The following is a 16,597-nucleotide window of genomic DNA, read 5'->3' on the forward strand; positions in this document are numbered from 1 at the left end:
AGGTCATGAGGGTGAAATCAAACACAACAACTCCCCACATTTTTCACCATTCCATTAAGTGGTGCGCCAGAGGAAGGGGAAGACAAAGAGGCGGAAGGCTCTGCCAACAGGAAAAGTTGTGTGCGGTGGAGGCGCCTGGTGGTACATTAAATCACAGTGAAAGCTATGCGATTTTTTCCCATCTTCCCCGCGCCAAAGTTGGGAAAGTTGCAACTTTTCCCGCCCAACACACGGAGAGAGAGCGAGAACTTTCTTTTGCCATTCATTTACACCCTGACAGACATCTCTTGAGGTGTTTGACTCCCCTGAACTGTGTGTCGAGATAGTGAAATATTGCCAGGGAAGATTTATCTAAAACATCTCTCCTTGCAGATTATATTCGATCAACTTTCACCTCAACTTTCTTCTCCTTTTCGCCTTTAACACAGTGCAGAGAATTTTTCCATGGGAATTGATTGAGATATGTACATTGGAAAATGTTCCAAAGGTTATACAGAATAACTATTGCAGACGAAGTTTTCGCAAGGAAACTTTCTTCTATACTCTATTCTAAAAGGATACCGACACACACACACATTCAATGGATATATATTGGATTACTATAGAAGTAAAATATCATTTATCTTTCCTCCCCAAAAGAAAAAGGTTCAACAATATAAAATTGCAATGCTCGGCAAGCATTTAAGCCGACAGAGGATGAACAGCTCTAAAATGGCTCAAAATATCCTTATGCTCCAGAATGAAAATCATTCTTAAGCATTTTGGTCACGTACCATCGTAATCAGGTGAAAATACACTCTTCCCACCGCCGGCCAGGGATTTTCCACTGTCGGTTGCCCACAAACTTATTACCTATACATGAGAGCATCTGCGAAGCGGTGCAGAATCAAAATTTGAGGATTGAATCTCCAAATCCCATCCATATCGCTGCCCATTTGTCGAGCAGAGGGAGTGTCAAGCTGAATTTCTGAAATGACGTATTAATAGAGTCCCAAAAGTAGGTCACTTGAGGAGCAATTGAGTTGGATTTGGTCATAAATATGCAAATTGTTGAGTAAATATTCGAAATGATCCATTAAGATCGCTTTTCACCCAATTAGTCACTCTCGCATCCCTGGAAAAAGTGAGCGAGAAATAATCTTTAATGCGCTGTTTTTTGCCTCTTTTCCCACATTTTCCCTCCTGAATTTCAACGAAATCAAAGATTGAAATAATCACATCAAATATTCAAACTCGGGAACATTCTGTGCTGCGAAATGCATGAATAAATGTGGCCAAAACTCAATTTCATCCATTCGGTGTGAGAAAGATGAGAAATTATTGCATTCACGTAGCATTCATGATTGCTTCTAATTGAATCTCGTGGAATTTATTGGCTGCACAGTCTTGTGGCGGGAAGTAATTTAAATAGGACGACAAATAGAGAAAAACTACTCCAAGACTTTTCTTGGGTCAATGGAAATAAATCACTGGTTGAGTAATTTATCCCTGGCAGAGAGCTTTTAAATACTCCCTCAGACGCTCTCAATATTGAATGCCGGACGCTTTTTCCGCCCACCCACTGAAGCTCGCCCACCCAATTTAGTCACACAGTGCCAATTAATCTTTGTTACATCCACTTGCGGCGGCGTGAATTAGCACTGGGACACAGAAGGCCAGACTTACCATCAATCTGTTAACCCATTGACAGAGGAAACAATGCACTCTGCGTGCGAAAAAAAGGTGAAGTCGTCGTAAGAAAAGGAAATTTCCTTTCCTCCCCCAAAAAAAACGTCACGGAAAGTTTATAGAAAAATCAATGGAATTAAACAGTCGTTGAACTTTTTGGCGCACAGCAGGATAAATGTTTATGAAAACCTTGCGAAAAATTAACACTAATTAAAATTTACACGCTGCATTTTCGCGCCCCAGGCGATAAACTTTCACGTGATTATTAAAGTTATTACTGAGCGAAAAATTTTCGAGGTGCGGCGCTGTAAAAATGGTCAAAAACCATTTTAATTATCTGCACACTGTATTTAATAAACCATTTCGCATCCACATCCCGAATTAATTACCAAACAGCCCAGAAATGAGAGAGACTCCTAAGCCTGCAAAAGGCTCAAAGCATTCGCCAGCACATCTCCCCTGATGGAGGCGAAGAGAGTGGAAAACAATAATGTCCCTCTTTCCTCCCCCTAATCCCAGTCACGATTCACAGAGACATGTCTGGATTTGTCTATGCGCCCTCAAAGGCGCTCCCCGCGGGCGCCCAATATGCAGAAATCAGACGGAAAGAGTGGAAGATAATCCCCCAGAGCATAAACTCCCACAGGCCAATTGATAGCGCTGCACAAGGGGATGATATTCAGGGCGGAAGGCAAGTGGTGTACAGGTGAGCAGGAGTATCAAGTTAAAAAGTAACTTGAAGTGTTGGTTTATCAAATATCGCACTGTAAATTATTGTTTTCCATTCATTTTCATCTTGTTCAGGCTTTGAACAAGATCACTTAAATGCCTAAGAAAGTTATTTGTGTTTGAGGGTCGAAAAACACCACGAAAAGAATGGTTTTCACCACATTTTCACATAAAATCGCTAAAAATGTCAGTGATATTTGACTTCTCAAAATATTTTTAACCAATTTGAGTACTCAATGAGAAGCTTCTGGGGAAGTTCTGGAAGTGAGAAGAATCAGCGCACAGATTTGAGGGCACATTATCTCTCCCTTGGCGAAGAAAGGAGTCTTTTATGATTGCAGAAAAAATCGTTTTCTTCTGCATGAGAAACCCCACCTTTGATACATCATGTGGATTTCAGCGCAATATAAAATATGCTCAAATATTGAAAGACACTCACACTGTAATGTAGAGCTATATATAGCCATCATAAAAATTTCCCTCACTCAGTTATACTTTCCAATTCACAGCTATTTTGCATATCTCAAACCAGCCAAGGAAAGTTTGAGAAGGAGTGCGGCATCCAAATCAAACAGCGAATAAAATTTTCAGCGAATATTTTGTCTCTGCACACCAATTCTCTTCACCATAGAAAATTGCAATTGGATTTTTTCCGCCATTCTTCTCCTCCACATCGCGTCAAATTGTGCTTTCACAGCAGCTGAAATTGCTGATGAGTATAAAAGAATACAATTTGGCGAGATGATTGGATGAAAAATTACTTTCACGAATATTGCAAAAATTATTATTGAGCAAGAGTATTAAAATGAATTCATAAGAGTGGAACATTTTAATGCACATTATGCACATTATAAAAAGAACAATGACGATAGGAAGTAATTATACGTACATTAATATTGTTCCTGGATGATAATTACGTGGCATTTTATTATATTCAGTCGCGTGGGACGGAAAGTAGGGCAAAGCAGGGATATTTCAGTGCGATTCCATTGACAGAAGATTTGACCTATTTAAATAAATCAAGAGATAAAAAGTTATGTTTATTTTCTATTCAGCAGTGACTTTTCACAGCTTTTTTCTTTCTTTTTTTAATGGCCAGAGCGAATTTATTTGATTGGTGTCAAATGGAATTCCCAAACGGCAGTGAGAATTGTTTATGCAGCAATTGAAATCGCATCTCGAGGAGGAACGTGTGCTGATGCAAAAGAAGACACTGCGAGACTCGTCCTGAATAACAAGATGAGACAAGGAAAGGAGTTCATGGAGGAAGACAGAGTAAGAAGAAGAAAAAACTGAGACTTCACACGACTTTTTTGCTCCCGCCCATCTTTCTATCTCTTGTATTATCTCAGACAATCTCTTCCTCTCGTCTCATTTGCATTTTCATGTCGAATACAAATTCACTATTGAATTAAGAGGGTGGCATCGCCAGAGACACAGAAGAGGGTGTGAGACGCCGAGCAGAAAGGGGGGGGGGAAAGAAATGTATGGAGAATCACAAGAAATAGTGGCAAAGAAGTCGTGTTTACTTGAATCACTTCCAACTCTGTCGATTCGATTGAAAAGCTCTGTCTCTCTCTCTCTCTTCTTTGGCCCTTGTTCATTGTCTGTGCACGAAAAGCTCAGTCGAGAAGGGGTGAAATTCTGGTGGAAAAAATTATTAAAATTCATCACAGTGTTTGTGCAGAATAATCAGCAAGAGAGGAAGTGAAGAATTTTCTGCCATAAAAGCATTTTTCTCTGAAAATCCTCATTCAATGCATTGATTTCTCCTAATATGGAGGGGAAATTGAAAGGGTAATTTTGCAGCTTCTTTTTCCATCCAACAAACACACTTCACATTGGCACAAAGTGCTTCTGTGAAGAACACTTAATAATAGAGAAATGTTTGCTTCACTGCAACACAAAAGACGCCAAAGAAGATTCCTTTTCATCTACTTTTGCACATCCAACTATATGAGAATGTGATAACTGAGCAAATTCCATACAAAGCATCTCAATAAATTGAATTAAAAACCATTTTTGTGCCTCATTAGAATTATATCCGAACTACCGCCTCATTCATTTTCTATTATTCCCTCCGGAGAAGGATTCCAGTGCGGAATACCCGAGTGGGACGTGATGTGAATTTCCTGCTTTGTCCCCTCTTGAGAATTATATCAAGCAAGGGGGAGATAGTGTGCTTTAAATCGTGCACACGCGATTTCCTACTTTCCTCACTTTGTATGAAGAATCTCCAACAGTTTTGGCACTTTCAATGCTAAAAATGGCATTTTTCTCTTTGTAATTGTCTTGTATTAATTGCTGATTTATTCCTAAAAAAGATTTGAACTTGATTCAAACCCTTTCATGATGAAACTTAAGCTGTGTAAGAGCTTAAAACTATTACTTTAAAATGCCAAAATGGAGAAATATTCTAACACGTATTTTAGGATTATGTTTAACTTCTAAACAGTTCTTACACAGTCTCTTTAATTTAATCTACTACATTATTGAACCAAAGAACATCTTTTCCCAATTCCCAATCATCTTATCTCCCCCTTGGCGCACAGAGCCTCCCGGAAGAAGACGTAACTGGTCGCCTCCGCCATTAGCATGTGGGTCCCGATGGTGAGGAAATTGATGGGAATTCAAAGATTTCCCTGTTGAAATAATTTATGCAGCCGCACGAGAGGCGGCGCCGAGCCCCGAAAAGCCCGCAAGTGCAACATAAAGACGAATTAATTGCTGCAGCTCTCGTCGCCTCAGCATCACAGCCCCAAGAGAGAGAGAGAGTATATCAGCCTAATTGGTTCATCCCTTCTTTCACATCTCCTAATGAAATTCTGCCCGAGCAATTATGCCAGGATAAAGTGTCTGAGAGTGGATTGATGAACTTCCTTTCGGTGGTTTATTGGTGTCTCAATGTTTGCCACAGAAATATTTACATAGAAAATAGACACACTTTGGGGACAATTAAGTCTTCTGGAGAGCAATTATTGGATTAAGCGCTTCGAGCAATTTAACTATTGGTGCATGAAAAAAGTGGGAAATCTGCAAGGAAAGTGCTGAGTTTCTGGAGACAATTAATTAATTTATCACGCCACTGCGGAGGACTTTGTCGCAAAGCATCACAGTGCAGGCGAAGGGGATTCAAATTGACCTGAGGGAATGGCAGCCAATACCGATTGTCCACGTCCTGATGAAACTCCGTGAAAGAGCGATTGGGGGTCACGTTGCTGGCCCAGGGATATCAATTGTCCGGCCAAATGAGGCGACGTGACCACAGCTTGAAGTGGCAATTGCGACACAGGGATTACACAGTGTCTCCGGAGTTTGGGCACCGTGGTCAGGGCATCAACTTTGAGTGGATATTAGAGACTTGTTGCAAATCCCCCCGAGAGAGAGACAGAGGCACCAAAACTCGGCGCATTCCTCAATTCAGAGACACACACACAAACATATCCCGAGAGACCGGCACTATTACTTGATAATGAGGCCAAGGACTGAGATTTATACATCCTGAGGACGCCAACCGACCAGAACGACTGGGGAATAACTGCCCATTATGTGGAGTACTCCAATATAATCGTCCTGATTTCATGCATGAACATCAATTTGCTCTTTCGAGTGCAGCTGGAAAACTCCGCACACAGCATTCCTTCACACAAACAGCGTGTCTGACATATATTCTCCCCGAAGGAGTTCTCCCACGTACAGCGAAGATCCAGCGGAAAATAATTGATGATCAATCAATCACGTCACAGAAATCTATCTTGGTAAAAATTCCCGGATAAATCTACAAATCCCCCAAGAGAGATTGATGTAAGTAATATTGCGAATGTTTTAAAATTACCTCCAGGACATTCAGGACACATTAAGAGATGTGATTGTGTGATAAGTAAACATTGAGAAATCCATCGGCTGAATATCAGGGACGTTTTGCTTCTCACTGTATTATTGGCGACCGTTTGAGTTAAAGAGCCGTTTGATTTTATTCGCCGCGGCGAATCAGCTGGAGAAGTGAGGTTAGGAATACGATTTTTCTTGTGCCGGAGATGTGAAGTGTGTGTAAAAAGCTCTTAATAATCGCGTAATTACGCTCTACATTGGATAAGATAATGAAATAGTGCTCCAGTCAGTCGATAAGATGATTCTCGCGAGATCGGTGCGGAAATTGCGCTGTCTGTCGCGCTTCTACAGTGACCACAAGAGCAATCATCCGACGGATGATCCCATTTGGCCCATTCGGCGCACAATAAACATCCTGAAGAATGACTTCAGAAAAGTGGGTCGATTCATCCTGCCGCGCGGCCTGACCTCGAGGGAGGATGCCGAAAAGGAGCTGGACGCTCATCTGGAGAAGTACCGGCGGCCGGAGATCTTCCCTGAGCACTGCGACATCCTGATCATTGGCGGCGGCGGAATGGGCAGCTCCATTGCGTATTGGCTGAAGAAGGAAGCCCTCGAGGGACTCAATGTGGTTGTGGTGGAGAAGGACGCCACGGTGAGTGATGATCTTCATTTCACCTATAATTACGAAGCATTATTGATGAACAATAAGAGCTGAGCAAATATCGCTTATCTCTTTTCTAGTATTCAAATGCATCAACAGCGTTATCAGTTGGCGGATTGCGGCAGCAATTCTCACTCGTGGAGAACATCCAGATGTCCCTGTACGGGGCGGAGTTCATTCAGAACATCAAGGAACACTTGGGCGACGACGCGGACGTGAACTTCACGCCTCACGGGTATCTTCTGCTGGCCACTGAGGAGGGCGCCGAGACGCTGGACAGGAATTCGCGGCTACAGAACGAACTGGGCGCCAGGAATGAGATCTTGACGCCGGAGAAGATGAAGCGGAAGTTTCCCTGGATCAACACCGACGGAATCGCGCTGGGCTGCCACGGATTGGAGCGCGAGGGATGGTTCGATCCGTGGTGTCTGCTGAATGGCTTCAAGAGACGCGCCCAGGAAATGGGAGCGCAGTACGTCCATGGGGATGTGACGGGATTCGAGTTCGAGAAGATGAACAACATGGTTGTGGTGGGAGTCGAGCCGGGCTCTTACGAGGCACTGCGAAGGGCTGTCGTGCGCCTGCCCAACGGCGAGGAGAAGACCATCACATTCGCCTTCTGCATCCTGGCGGCTGGCGCTCAATCCGGCGAAGTGGCGCGCATGATGAAGATCGGCACTGGAGAGGGAATTCTGCAGCTGCCGCTGCCAGTGGAGCCGCGGAAGCGCTACGTGTACGTGGTGAGCAGCCAAAGCCCGGACTGTCCAGGCCTCAACACGCCGCTCACCATCGATCCCTCAACGACGTACTTCCGGCGCGACGGATTGTGCGGGAATTTCGTGTGCGGCAAGAGTCCCACGGAGGACCACGAGCCCAATTGTGACACGCTGGACGTGGATCACGAGTTCTTCGAGACGGAGGTGTGGCCGCGACTGGCCAAGCGAGTGCCCAGCTTCGAGTCCCTGAAGGTCAACAGCGCCTGGGCGGGATATTACGAGTACAACTACTTCGACAAGAACGGCATCATCGGACAGCATCCGTACCACAACAATGTCATCTTCGCGACGGGTTTCAGTGGACACGGGATCCAGCAGACGCCGGCCGTGGGCAGAGCCGTGATGGAGCTCATCATCAGAGGACAGTACGAAACCATCAATCTCAAGCGCTTGGGATTCGACAGATTAATCGTAGATGAACCAATGTTTGAGTCCAACATAGTGTAATAAATATAGTTCTGGTGGGATTTGGGCAATCTCCACTCTAGCGAAACTCTCTTTGTCATCTACTTGAACTGCCCGGGCGCCGGGCCGAAGAGTCCTCCGCCTTGCTTGCTGGCGGCGCGCGACGGCGCGAATCCCAGCATCTTCTGGATGTTCTGCCTGATGGACATGGTGCAGAGGATGTAGAGGAAGATGAAGGAGCACTCGGTGTAGTCATCGCCGGGCAAGTTCCTGTGGCTCAGGCCCTGAATCCAGGAGATTGGCACGAACGGCAGTCTCGCCACCACGCGTCCGTCGAAGATGCTGTTGAACATGCTCAAGAGCGCCGTGAAGGCGAATCCCGTGGCGAACATGGACTTCATCTTCACCAGCGACAAATCCCTGTTGTTGTTCTTCAGCCTCTCCTCGTCCCGCTCGATCTTCTTCTTGTGCTGCTTGTCCAGGGAATCACCGTGAATCTCCTTGCGTCTCTCCACTGCAATAAAAAGTATCATTTTATGTACAGTCAGATCTATTAATTGTCTTCCAGCCGTAATTACATTTCTTGCTCTGCTTCTCCACCTCTCCCTTCAGCTTCTGGTACTTGTCTGTCCGGTAGACGAGCAGCCAAGTCAGACCTGCAAAACAGCCAACAATCAGCGCCGCCGAGAAAACACTAATTGCCGCGATTTTTCTCACCTTCACCCAAAAATGCCGTGCAAATGGATATGAAGACAATTAAGAGAGTGTCGCCCCACATTTTTATCTAATTTTGCAGCCAAAAAGCCCTGTATTCCCGGGATTTGCTAATTCTCCAGCTCACCTTCCGGACGTGTGATTGCGGAATTTTGAGGTTATCTTGTCATCGCGCGAGGCAACATTTGAATTACAAAAATGCAACGGTTTCCATCACGCAGCAAAAGAAATTCATTTACCAAGAAAATGTAAATTTTTATAGCCTGATTTGGGAATTTATCGCAGGGAAAATCGCGCACACGCACCAGAATCCCAAGAAGAGAATAAAACCAGAGTTCCTTCTCGCCAGGAAGCTCACAACGCAGTCTTAACCAGACAGAAATACTCGAATCTCCCAAGAGGCCATCATTTCTGAGGAATTTTACCAGTGATTCTGTGCGTGGGACGATGAGGTTGCAGATGTGAGTGTTTCTGGTCAGAGTCCCTGGGGATCTTATAATCAAACACTGGAGTTGTTTGGATAGGAAATTGGATATTTTTGATTGCTTTCAGCTGGTCTCTGATTCTTGCCGTTCTGGCAAACAGCGGAGGAGCTCTTGAGATTTCCACCGTCCTGGACACTGCAGCGTCCGCCAAAGTGGCCACTCTGGGCTGCCATCGGCGGGTGTATACCTATCGTGTCACGCAGACCGACCACAAGGGCCGCGAGTGTTGGGACGTCGTGAGCGTGATGAGTTGCTGGGGCCGCTGCGACTCCAACGAGATCAGCGACTGGAAGTTCCCCTTCAAGCGCTCCTACCATCCCGTGTGCGTGCACGCCGGTCGCTCCCCGGCCGTGGCGGTGCTGAAGAACTGTCATCCCGATGCGGAGCCCGAAACCAGGCGCTATCACTACACCGAAGCCATCGCTTGCCACTGCCAGACGTGCTCCACGCAAGACACCAGCTGCGAAGCCCCCAAGGAGACCCACAATGAGTCCGCCGTGAAGGTGCTGGCGCTCACCGGACCGGCAGCAGACGACCTGGACTATTAGAAAACCCACAGAATCATGGCAAAATGAGAAAATGTTATGAATAAAATAAATCCTCGCATCGACACTGGAAAACTCTTGCAAATATTGCGCATCCACCTTGAGATGACTCAAAGAAGATCCTGGAAGCACCTGCTGTAGACAAAGATTGTAAATTAGAGCCCCAAAGCAAGTGATGAAAATAAATTTATCGTGCGGAATAGAATCTTTATTTATCATTCATGGCTCAGAGACACTCTTCCTCTCTCACATCCTGGCTCAGTCCTTCTTGCAGTGATAGCAGGAGCAATCCGTGGCGGACTTGAACGTGACATTCCGATACCCGTCGAGGCACAGCACTTCCCTGATCACATTCTGCGAGCTCATGATGTTGCAGCACTGCCCAATGGACGTCACGGGCTTCACGGGCTTCATCACAGCGCCCCAGGCCGAGGGCACGGCGTAAGACTCGCAGAATCCGCGACACGCGTTGGTCGTCAGGTGGAACTCCACGCATCCGGGAATGCTGATCTTCCTTGTGTGCCCTGCAAAACACCACTCTGCACGCCTCCTCACGCACGCACGGAGCTTCTGCGCTACTCACCGACTTTGTGGCAGCCCGGCTTGTGCCACACCGTGTCCTTTCCCATCGTCAGGGCGATGAAGAGCATCGCGAGGGTCGCAAATCGAAGCAACATCTTTGATTCACGGAGTTTCTGGTCTCTCCTCGAGGGTCACGCAGCAACTGAAGGCTCTCCGCCAGGAGGACTCCTTAAAATCCATTCCCTTCTGCGCAATTCCATGGCGAAAAGGAGCTGCAAATCCCACGCTCGGCCCTCGGCAGCAATTAAAAGCCCCTTTGCATTAATGAAATGTGCTCTCATTACAGCGGAATTTTACATTTCTTTTCACTCCTTTCGTCAACCAACAAGTGAAAGAAAAGGGGGAGAAAATAGACTCTCAAATCTCGCCAGAAGAATTTCCAGGACAAATTGTGAGATTATCAATCGAAAATTAGACTCAAAATTGGAAGAAATCCAGTCAATTTAAAGAAAGATCTTTAAGACAAATCAGCAGATTTCTAATCACTTCCGACTTTGGACTTTAACACCACTTCTGGGGCGTCAATATCTCCTCCTTGTCGTCAACAATTGCAGAGGCTGAAAAGCGTGATAAACATCTTGTTTTCTCCAGATTCCGCACAGAAAATTCCCAGCAATTTCAGCCAGAGAACGAAGACAATATCAGTGATTGTTGGGGGAGAGAAAAGAGGAATATTTTCACGCACAATTTCTCAGATTTATTAAGATACATCTTGTTTCTCCAATTGGTGACTCACTCTCTCTCTTCCCTCTGGCTTTTTTTCTTAATCCATTGACAAAACTCTACAAAAAGTATCCACAAGATTACAATTAAAATATCTTTGAAAATCATTATTTTATATAGATAAAATTTTTACGAAAAAAAACCGCTTCTGCAATTCAAGGTAAAAATGTCACTATATATAAGAAAATCCTAGAAATTAATTTACTAGGGCACTTCAAAAATCTGAAAATAAATCATTATCCTTTTACCAAAAATAAAAAAATGCATGTTTGTGTGCAAGAAGAGGACTGTGAAGAGATTCAGAGATTCGGAAATCCTAATGGCTCGAAGGAATTCAGGGCAGGAAAGAGGAAAAAGCGAATTACTTGCCCTTTTTTATACAGTTTTTCTTTCTACAATAAGAAGTGAATATGGTTTATATGCTTACAATCTAGACAGAAAGACTTCTTTGCACTGCAGATGGAATGAAAATTCCATCATTTCACTCCATTTTCAGTGGCTCGGAAGCCTTGAGAGAAGGGAAAATGAGGCAGTTAAGCCTCATTTTCTCCCCCTTTTTCTCAATCTTTGCAATATCAGACAGATTATACATTTCAATGATTACACAAGAAAGGTCTAATATTGAGAAAAATATCCATCGCACATTTAATAATAGTGTTTTCTTTTAAAATAATCATTTTACCTACACGAGAAAAGTGTGTTGAAGCTAAAAATGTTATATTTTTTTTTCTTTTCCTTGTACTTCTCTAAAACATATTCTTTTTTTTCCATTATCCAATATCCAGTTTATATTTCTAGTTCTTCAATTAATTGATTGCCACATCCTCCAATGCGCGTCCCCGCGAAGAGACGCGTCCATTCTCCAATGTTGGTGGGTGTCGTTTTTATGAATCTCGCAATCATCTCCAGAATCCCATCCTGTCGTCGGCGAGCGCGCGCGCGCGCTCCTCAATCCGTGCCGTTGTGGTGCGAGCGCGACGAGCGACTCTTGGATCGCGACACAGAGCGACGCCTCTTGGCATCTTCCGGACTGTCCGATCGCGAGCGTCGCGGTGTCCTCGAGCGTCCGTTGCGCGAGCCGCGCGAGTCACGCGACGAGGCGCTTCGCGAGCGACTTCTGCGGTCGCGTGAGCGGCTCCTGGAGCTCCTAGAGCGGGACCTGCACGCATTTTGCCCAGCGAGCAAAAGAGAGAGAAGAACGAGACAAAAAGGGAGCGTATTAGTAGGAGAAATTGCACCTGTCGAATATCCTACGCTTTTTTCTCTTTTCATCAATTCTAATTAGGGTAGAAAATTTCACAAGCAAAACATTCCTTTTTATCAAGGGTGTTTTTTTTCTCTTTTGAATAGCAAATTTTTCTCTGATTCTTTTTTTGGTGGCAAAAATTATGTCAAAACCAAATGAAGTAAAGAAAAATGTGAGTTCTCTCGATATTTCTTCTGTATACTGAAAATTGTGTAAATCTTCATTTCAGGCAATAAAATCAACTGCTTCTAAAATGACAGAAAGTCAGATACTTTTTCTTTTATCTTTGAATGCCTCAGAGCAAAGACTGTACAAAGAGAAGAGGAAACCCAAAAAAATCGTCTCTTGTGCTGGTGAAGTGTTAAGGCGCGCGCGGCAGGAAAAGCCAACTAAAGACTGCATTTAGTCAGATTTTCCTCCAAGCATTTCCATCTTCCATCCGCACAGTCTCTCTTTAGGACAGAGAAATAAATAAAAACGTACAACACAACTCACAAATTAACATTACGATCTTTTTTTCTTTCTTTTCATTATTGAATTGTTTTTCTGTATTTTTTTTTTGGAAAGCTTTTTTGTTTGCAAAAAAGTGATTTGAGGAATTGATTGAGTGAGAAGATGACCGATGGTGTAACCTGAGGAGAGGCTCTGTCAGGCTCCACACAATATTTCTCACCATTTGGCTCACACTCGCGGAGCCTTGGAGCGAGACACACAGATTTCTTGGCACAATTCAGTGGTGAGAAGCACAACAGGGAAGAGCGACTGTGAAGTTCCACCGTGAAGAGGAGCGCAATTGAAGCGAATTCACTCTCTCGCAGATTGAAGCCACCCCGCGCTTTCTTGTGTGGCACTCATTTATGGTGGTTGGGGGGAGGAGAAGAGAAGAAACTCATGTGCGTGCGTCGTCACGGCGTGTGTGCATGAGGATCTTGTGCATTGTCTGAAGATCACACAGGCATTATTCCTATCCCAGCCCCTATTTTTCTCATTCGCTACACTGACTCTCTCTCTCTCTCTCTCTCTCTCTCTCTTGATGGAACTGCGCTGAATTCTATTCTCTCTATTCATTGGACTACAACTCTCGCCACCCGACTAGCTTCGCAGACATAGACACTCATGTGTGATCTCATGGAGAAGTTCAAGTGATTCGTGTGAAGGATTTCAAAGGAAAATCTTTCAGCGGCCACTTCAACCTACAAACAGGCATTACAGGCAGAATTAGGATCATGATGCCCCACAAATCATCCTTATCAGCTACCAATATTTTGTTTTTTTTTTATATCAGAAAGACACTTAAAGTGCACTGAATGGTTAGTGGTCTCATCAAGCGAGTTCCTGGACAAATTTGTGTGAATTACTCAGCCTTGCGCGTGATCATTTTAAACTAACTCACCTGCGTCTGCCGCGTCGGCCGTAGCGCGTGCAGTCCCTGGCATAGTGGCCCCTGTCGCCGCACTCGTAACAGCGATCGTCCGGATGGAACACACGCGGGCCGCGGCTCCTGGACGACGGGCCGCGATAGCCGCGTCCCGACTTCCCGTTCGACAGCTCCACGCGCGCCCGCCGGCCGCACACGGTCCTGCCATCCAGGCCGCGCACGGCGTCCTCGGCGTCGCGCGGATCCTCGAACTCCACGAAGGCGAAGCCCGGCGGGTTCCTGGCCACCCACACATTCCTCAAGTGCCCGTAGTAGCTGAAGGCGTCCTCCAGCTCCTGCTTGCTGGCGTTGTTGCCCAAATCGCCAACGTACACCTTACAGTCGCTGGGGTATCGCGACATTTTCTTGGACTGCAACGAGCAAAAGCAAGCAATCAATATTTTTGACACCGGGAATGGCGTCGCATTTCCCCGCCCAACAAACATCACATTTTCGCGTGAAAGTACCCGCGAGAACCGCCCAATTTCATACGCTTCACTTGCCACGAGTCCCAAAGAAGACTTTGCCAATAGTTTTACTCACCATTTTCCACTATTTTAGGGGTTTTCTGGCTTTTTCGCGTGCTCACCAAACAGCCCACAATTTTTCGTAAACAATGCCGACCAAGTGAGCGCCTCTAGCGGAGAAATGGCCGAGGTGGCGCTGCGAGCGCGCGTATAACAGTCAATGTGGGCAGTATAACAGTGGCCACGCGGTTTTGTGATGAAAAGCAAAACATCGCGGAAAAGCGACTGAAGAACCAAGTTAAAATCCGTGCTGGACAATGGGGAAGACGCGGAAGCAGCGTGTGCGCAACGGCAGGGCGGATCCCATCGGGCAGCCGGAGCTGGAGGATCTTGTGACCGCCATAAAGTCCGATGGACCAGTGCCTGTGATTCTCGATCAGCTGCAGTCTCCCAGCGTGGAGGAGAAGCTCAGCGGGCTGCAGATGCTGTCCACGATATGTCAGAGTCAGCAGAACATCATTGACATCCTGGAGAGTGATGTGATCCGCGTGGCTGCGCCGCTTCTCATGGACAGATCGTCGTCGGCTCTGCGTCAAGCCGCTGCGGGAGCCTTCCGGAACATGTCCCTGTGTGGCATGGAGATGTGTGAGGTGCTGGTGGAGCAAGATGTGCTCACGCCTCTGCTGCATTTATTAAAGATTTACGCAGAGAAAGTGGACTGGACGCCCACTTTCGACGCCCAGCTGGGCAATCAGCCGGACGAAGTGTCAGACGCATTCCTGCAGGCGGTGAATCTGCTGTGGAATCTCTGCGAGAGCACATCAATCGCCGTGGATGTGTTCAACCAAGCTGACCTCCTGGAGAGCTTCGTTAGATGCCTGAATTTTGAGGCCTTCGGAATGGATATCGCCATTGCGGTGTGTCAGTGCCTGTTGATCATCTCTGAAGACAATCCCACGTCCTGGAGAGTGCTGAGCTCGTGTGGAGCGGCCCTTGGCAATCTCCTGGCACTCGAGGGAGGCTTCCCAGAAGTTCTGCTGCGCACCCTGGCCGCGGGAATCATGGCAAACATCCCGGCGCTCTCTGAACCCTATCTTCAGCAGATCCTGACTTCCCTCGCGCGCACGCTGGATGAGAATCACCGCACAGTGCTGTCCACCTTGACTAGCGACCTGCCTCTGCTGCAGAAGCAGGACGTGCCGGAGCTGGAAGTGACTGAGGAGAGTCGCAGGATGGAAGTGGAGGAAAGCGACGCGGCGGCTGCTCGTCGACGGCGCATGGCGGACCTTCCGACGCCGCTGGAGACCAAAGTGAAGCACGTGGGCTGGCTGCTGGAAGCCCAACGAGTGGCCGGAGAGACTCTGACCAATCTCTCGTCCGCCGACGACGAGAACAACGCGGAAGACTTTGACGAAGAGTCCGATGCCGAGAGTGTGAATGACTTCGAGAGTTCCTCTTCGGGAAATCTTCAGTCGTGCGACAAACTGCCCGTGGAGATTCTCGAGGGCATCAAGTCCCTCAGCATCATCGAGAAGCTGTGGCAGAGAGCTCAGCCTGTGCCTGAGAATGTCTATCACATTCTGAAGGAGTGCGAATCTAGTCTGACGAAGAAGCTGAAGACTCTCCGCATCTCTGCTCTGCTCTGTCTGCAGAACCTGTGCAACACCATGTCGATTGAGGACTTGGGAGGCGCTTCGGCCATCTACAACGTGTGGCTGGATTTGGGCCAGCAGGTCTTCCAGGGTGACAATGATGCGCATCTGCTCGAGGCTTCCACGGCGCTCATGAGGGCCTCTCTTGAGCACCTGCGCGGCTGTCCTGAGCTCTTCGAGAAGATGACTCAGAGTGACTTGCAGCTGATGCTGAATGGCGTGGAGAGTTGCTCAGAAGCGGAAATCCGGGCCAATTGGCTGCGAATGCTGGGAATTCTCGGATGTCTGTTGCCTGAGAATCTCGTGAAGGTCATCATGACGTTCATAATCGAGACGAGCCTCAAGGAGAACGACGCCTGGGCCATTTCTGAAGCTGTGGACGCCCTGATGGACATGTTTTCGGACAACGACTGGCTCCAGATTGTCCACGAGGTGAATCTGGTGCAGAAATCACGCGAGCTCGAGCGCCTGCTCAAGGCGAAGGTAATTGTTTCGCAATGATCCGCATGCTGTGATACTGACAATGCTTCCTTTGCAGCTCCGGATGCAGAAGAGGGACTTGGGAGATCGCTATCCAGCTGTGGCGACGGTGAGGACCAACCTGGCGAGGTTCACCAAGTACATCGAGGCGGGACTGAAGAAATACAAAGCTCAGACGTAATGAATAGTCTTCAATTGAGCTGCAATTGGGCG

General features: G+C 46.6%; 6 protein-coding genes across 6 annotated transcripts; 3 read left to right on the top strand and 3 right to left on the bottom strand.

The window, feature by feature from the left end:
• Positions 1-6,391: 6,391 nt before the first annotated feature.
• Positions 6,392-8,161, top strand: LOC132262003 (FAD-dependent oxidoreductase domain-containing protein 1-like). The gene is made up of 2 exons (XM_059761100.1): positions 6,392-6,883; positions 6,973-8,161. The coding sequence occupies exons 1-2, from the start codon at positions 6,527-6,529 to the stop codon at positions 8,113-8,115; spliced, it is 1,500 nt and encodes a 499-aa protein (XP_059617083.1). The 5' UTR covers positions 6,392-6,526; the 3' UTR covers positions 8,116-8,161.
• A 13-nt stretch (positions 8,162-8,174) lies between these two features.
• Positions 8,175-8,965, bottom strand: LOC132262004 (calcium load-activated calcium channel). Its single transcript, XM_059761101.1, has 3 exons — positions 8,791-8,965; positions 8,652-8,729; positions 8,175-8,587 (listed from the first exon to the last, which is right to left on the bottom strand). Exons 1-3 carry the CDS (start codon positions 8,849-8,851, stop codon positions 8,175-8,177), a joined length of 552 nt encoding a protein of 183 aa, XP_059617084.1. The 5' UTR covers positions 8,852-8,965.
• Positions 8,966-9,086: 121 nt separating this feature from the next.
• Positions 9,087-10,022, top strand: LOC132262005 (thyrostimulin beta-5 subunit). Its single transcript, XM_059761102.1, has 2 exons — positions 9,087-9,248; positions 9,340-10,022. The coding sequence occupies exons 1-2, from the start codon at positions 9,235-9,237 to the stop codon at positions 9,818-9,820; spliced, it is 495 nt and encodes a 164-aa protein (XP_059617085.1). The 5' UTR covers positions 9,087-9,234; the 3' UTR covers positions 9,821-10,022.
• LOC132262006 (thyrostimulin alpha-2 subunit) lies at positions 10,004-10,561 on the bottom strand. The gene is made up of 2 exons (XM_059761103.1): positions 10,401-10,561; positions 10,004-10,341 (listed from the first exon to the last, which is right to left on the bottom strand). Exons 1-2 carry the CDS (start codon positions 10,492-10,494, stop codon positions 10,076-10,078), a joined length of 360 nt encoding a protein of 119 aa, XP_059617086.1. The 5' UTR covers positions 10,495-10,561; the 3' UTR covers positions 10,004-10,075.
• A 607-nt stretch (positions 10,562-11,168) lies between these two features.
• LOC132262939 (serine/arginine-rich splicing factor 7) lies at positions 11,169-14,434 on the bottom strand. Its single transcript, XM_059762447.1, has 3 exons — positions 14,329-14,434; positions 13,762-14,156; positions 11,169-12,281 (listed from the first exon to the last, which is right to left on the bottom strand). The coding sequence occupies exons 1-3, from the start codon at positions 14,329-14,331 to the stop codon at positions 12,071-12,073; spliced, it is 609 nt and encodes a 202-aa protein (XP_059618430.1). The 5' UTR covers positions 14,332-14,434; the 3' UTR covers positions 11,169-12,070.
• Positions 14,435-14,470: 36 nt separating this feature from the next.
• Positions 14,471-16,587, top strand: LOC132262936 (HEAT repeat-containing protein 3). The gene is made up of 2 exons (XM_059762441.1): positions 14,471-16,387; positions 16,443-16,587. Exons 1-2 carry the CDS (start codon positions 14,570-14,572, stop codon positions 16,563-16,565), a joined length of 1,941 nt encoding a protein of 646 aa, XP_059618424.1. The 5' UTR covers positions 14,471-14,569; the 3' UTR covers positions 16,566-16,587.
• Positions 16,588-16,597: the final 10 nt, after the last annotated feature.

The sequence above is a fragment of the Phlebotomus argentipes genome, unplaced genomic scaffold, assembly GCF_947086385.1.
Source record: "Phlebotomus argentipes unplaced genomic scaffold, Phlebotomus argentipes genome assembly contig_15, whole genome shotgun sequence".
Lineage (NCBI taxonomy): Eukaryota > Metazoa > Arthropoda > Insecta > Diptera > Psychodidae > Phlebotomus > Phlebotomus argentipes.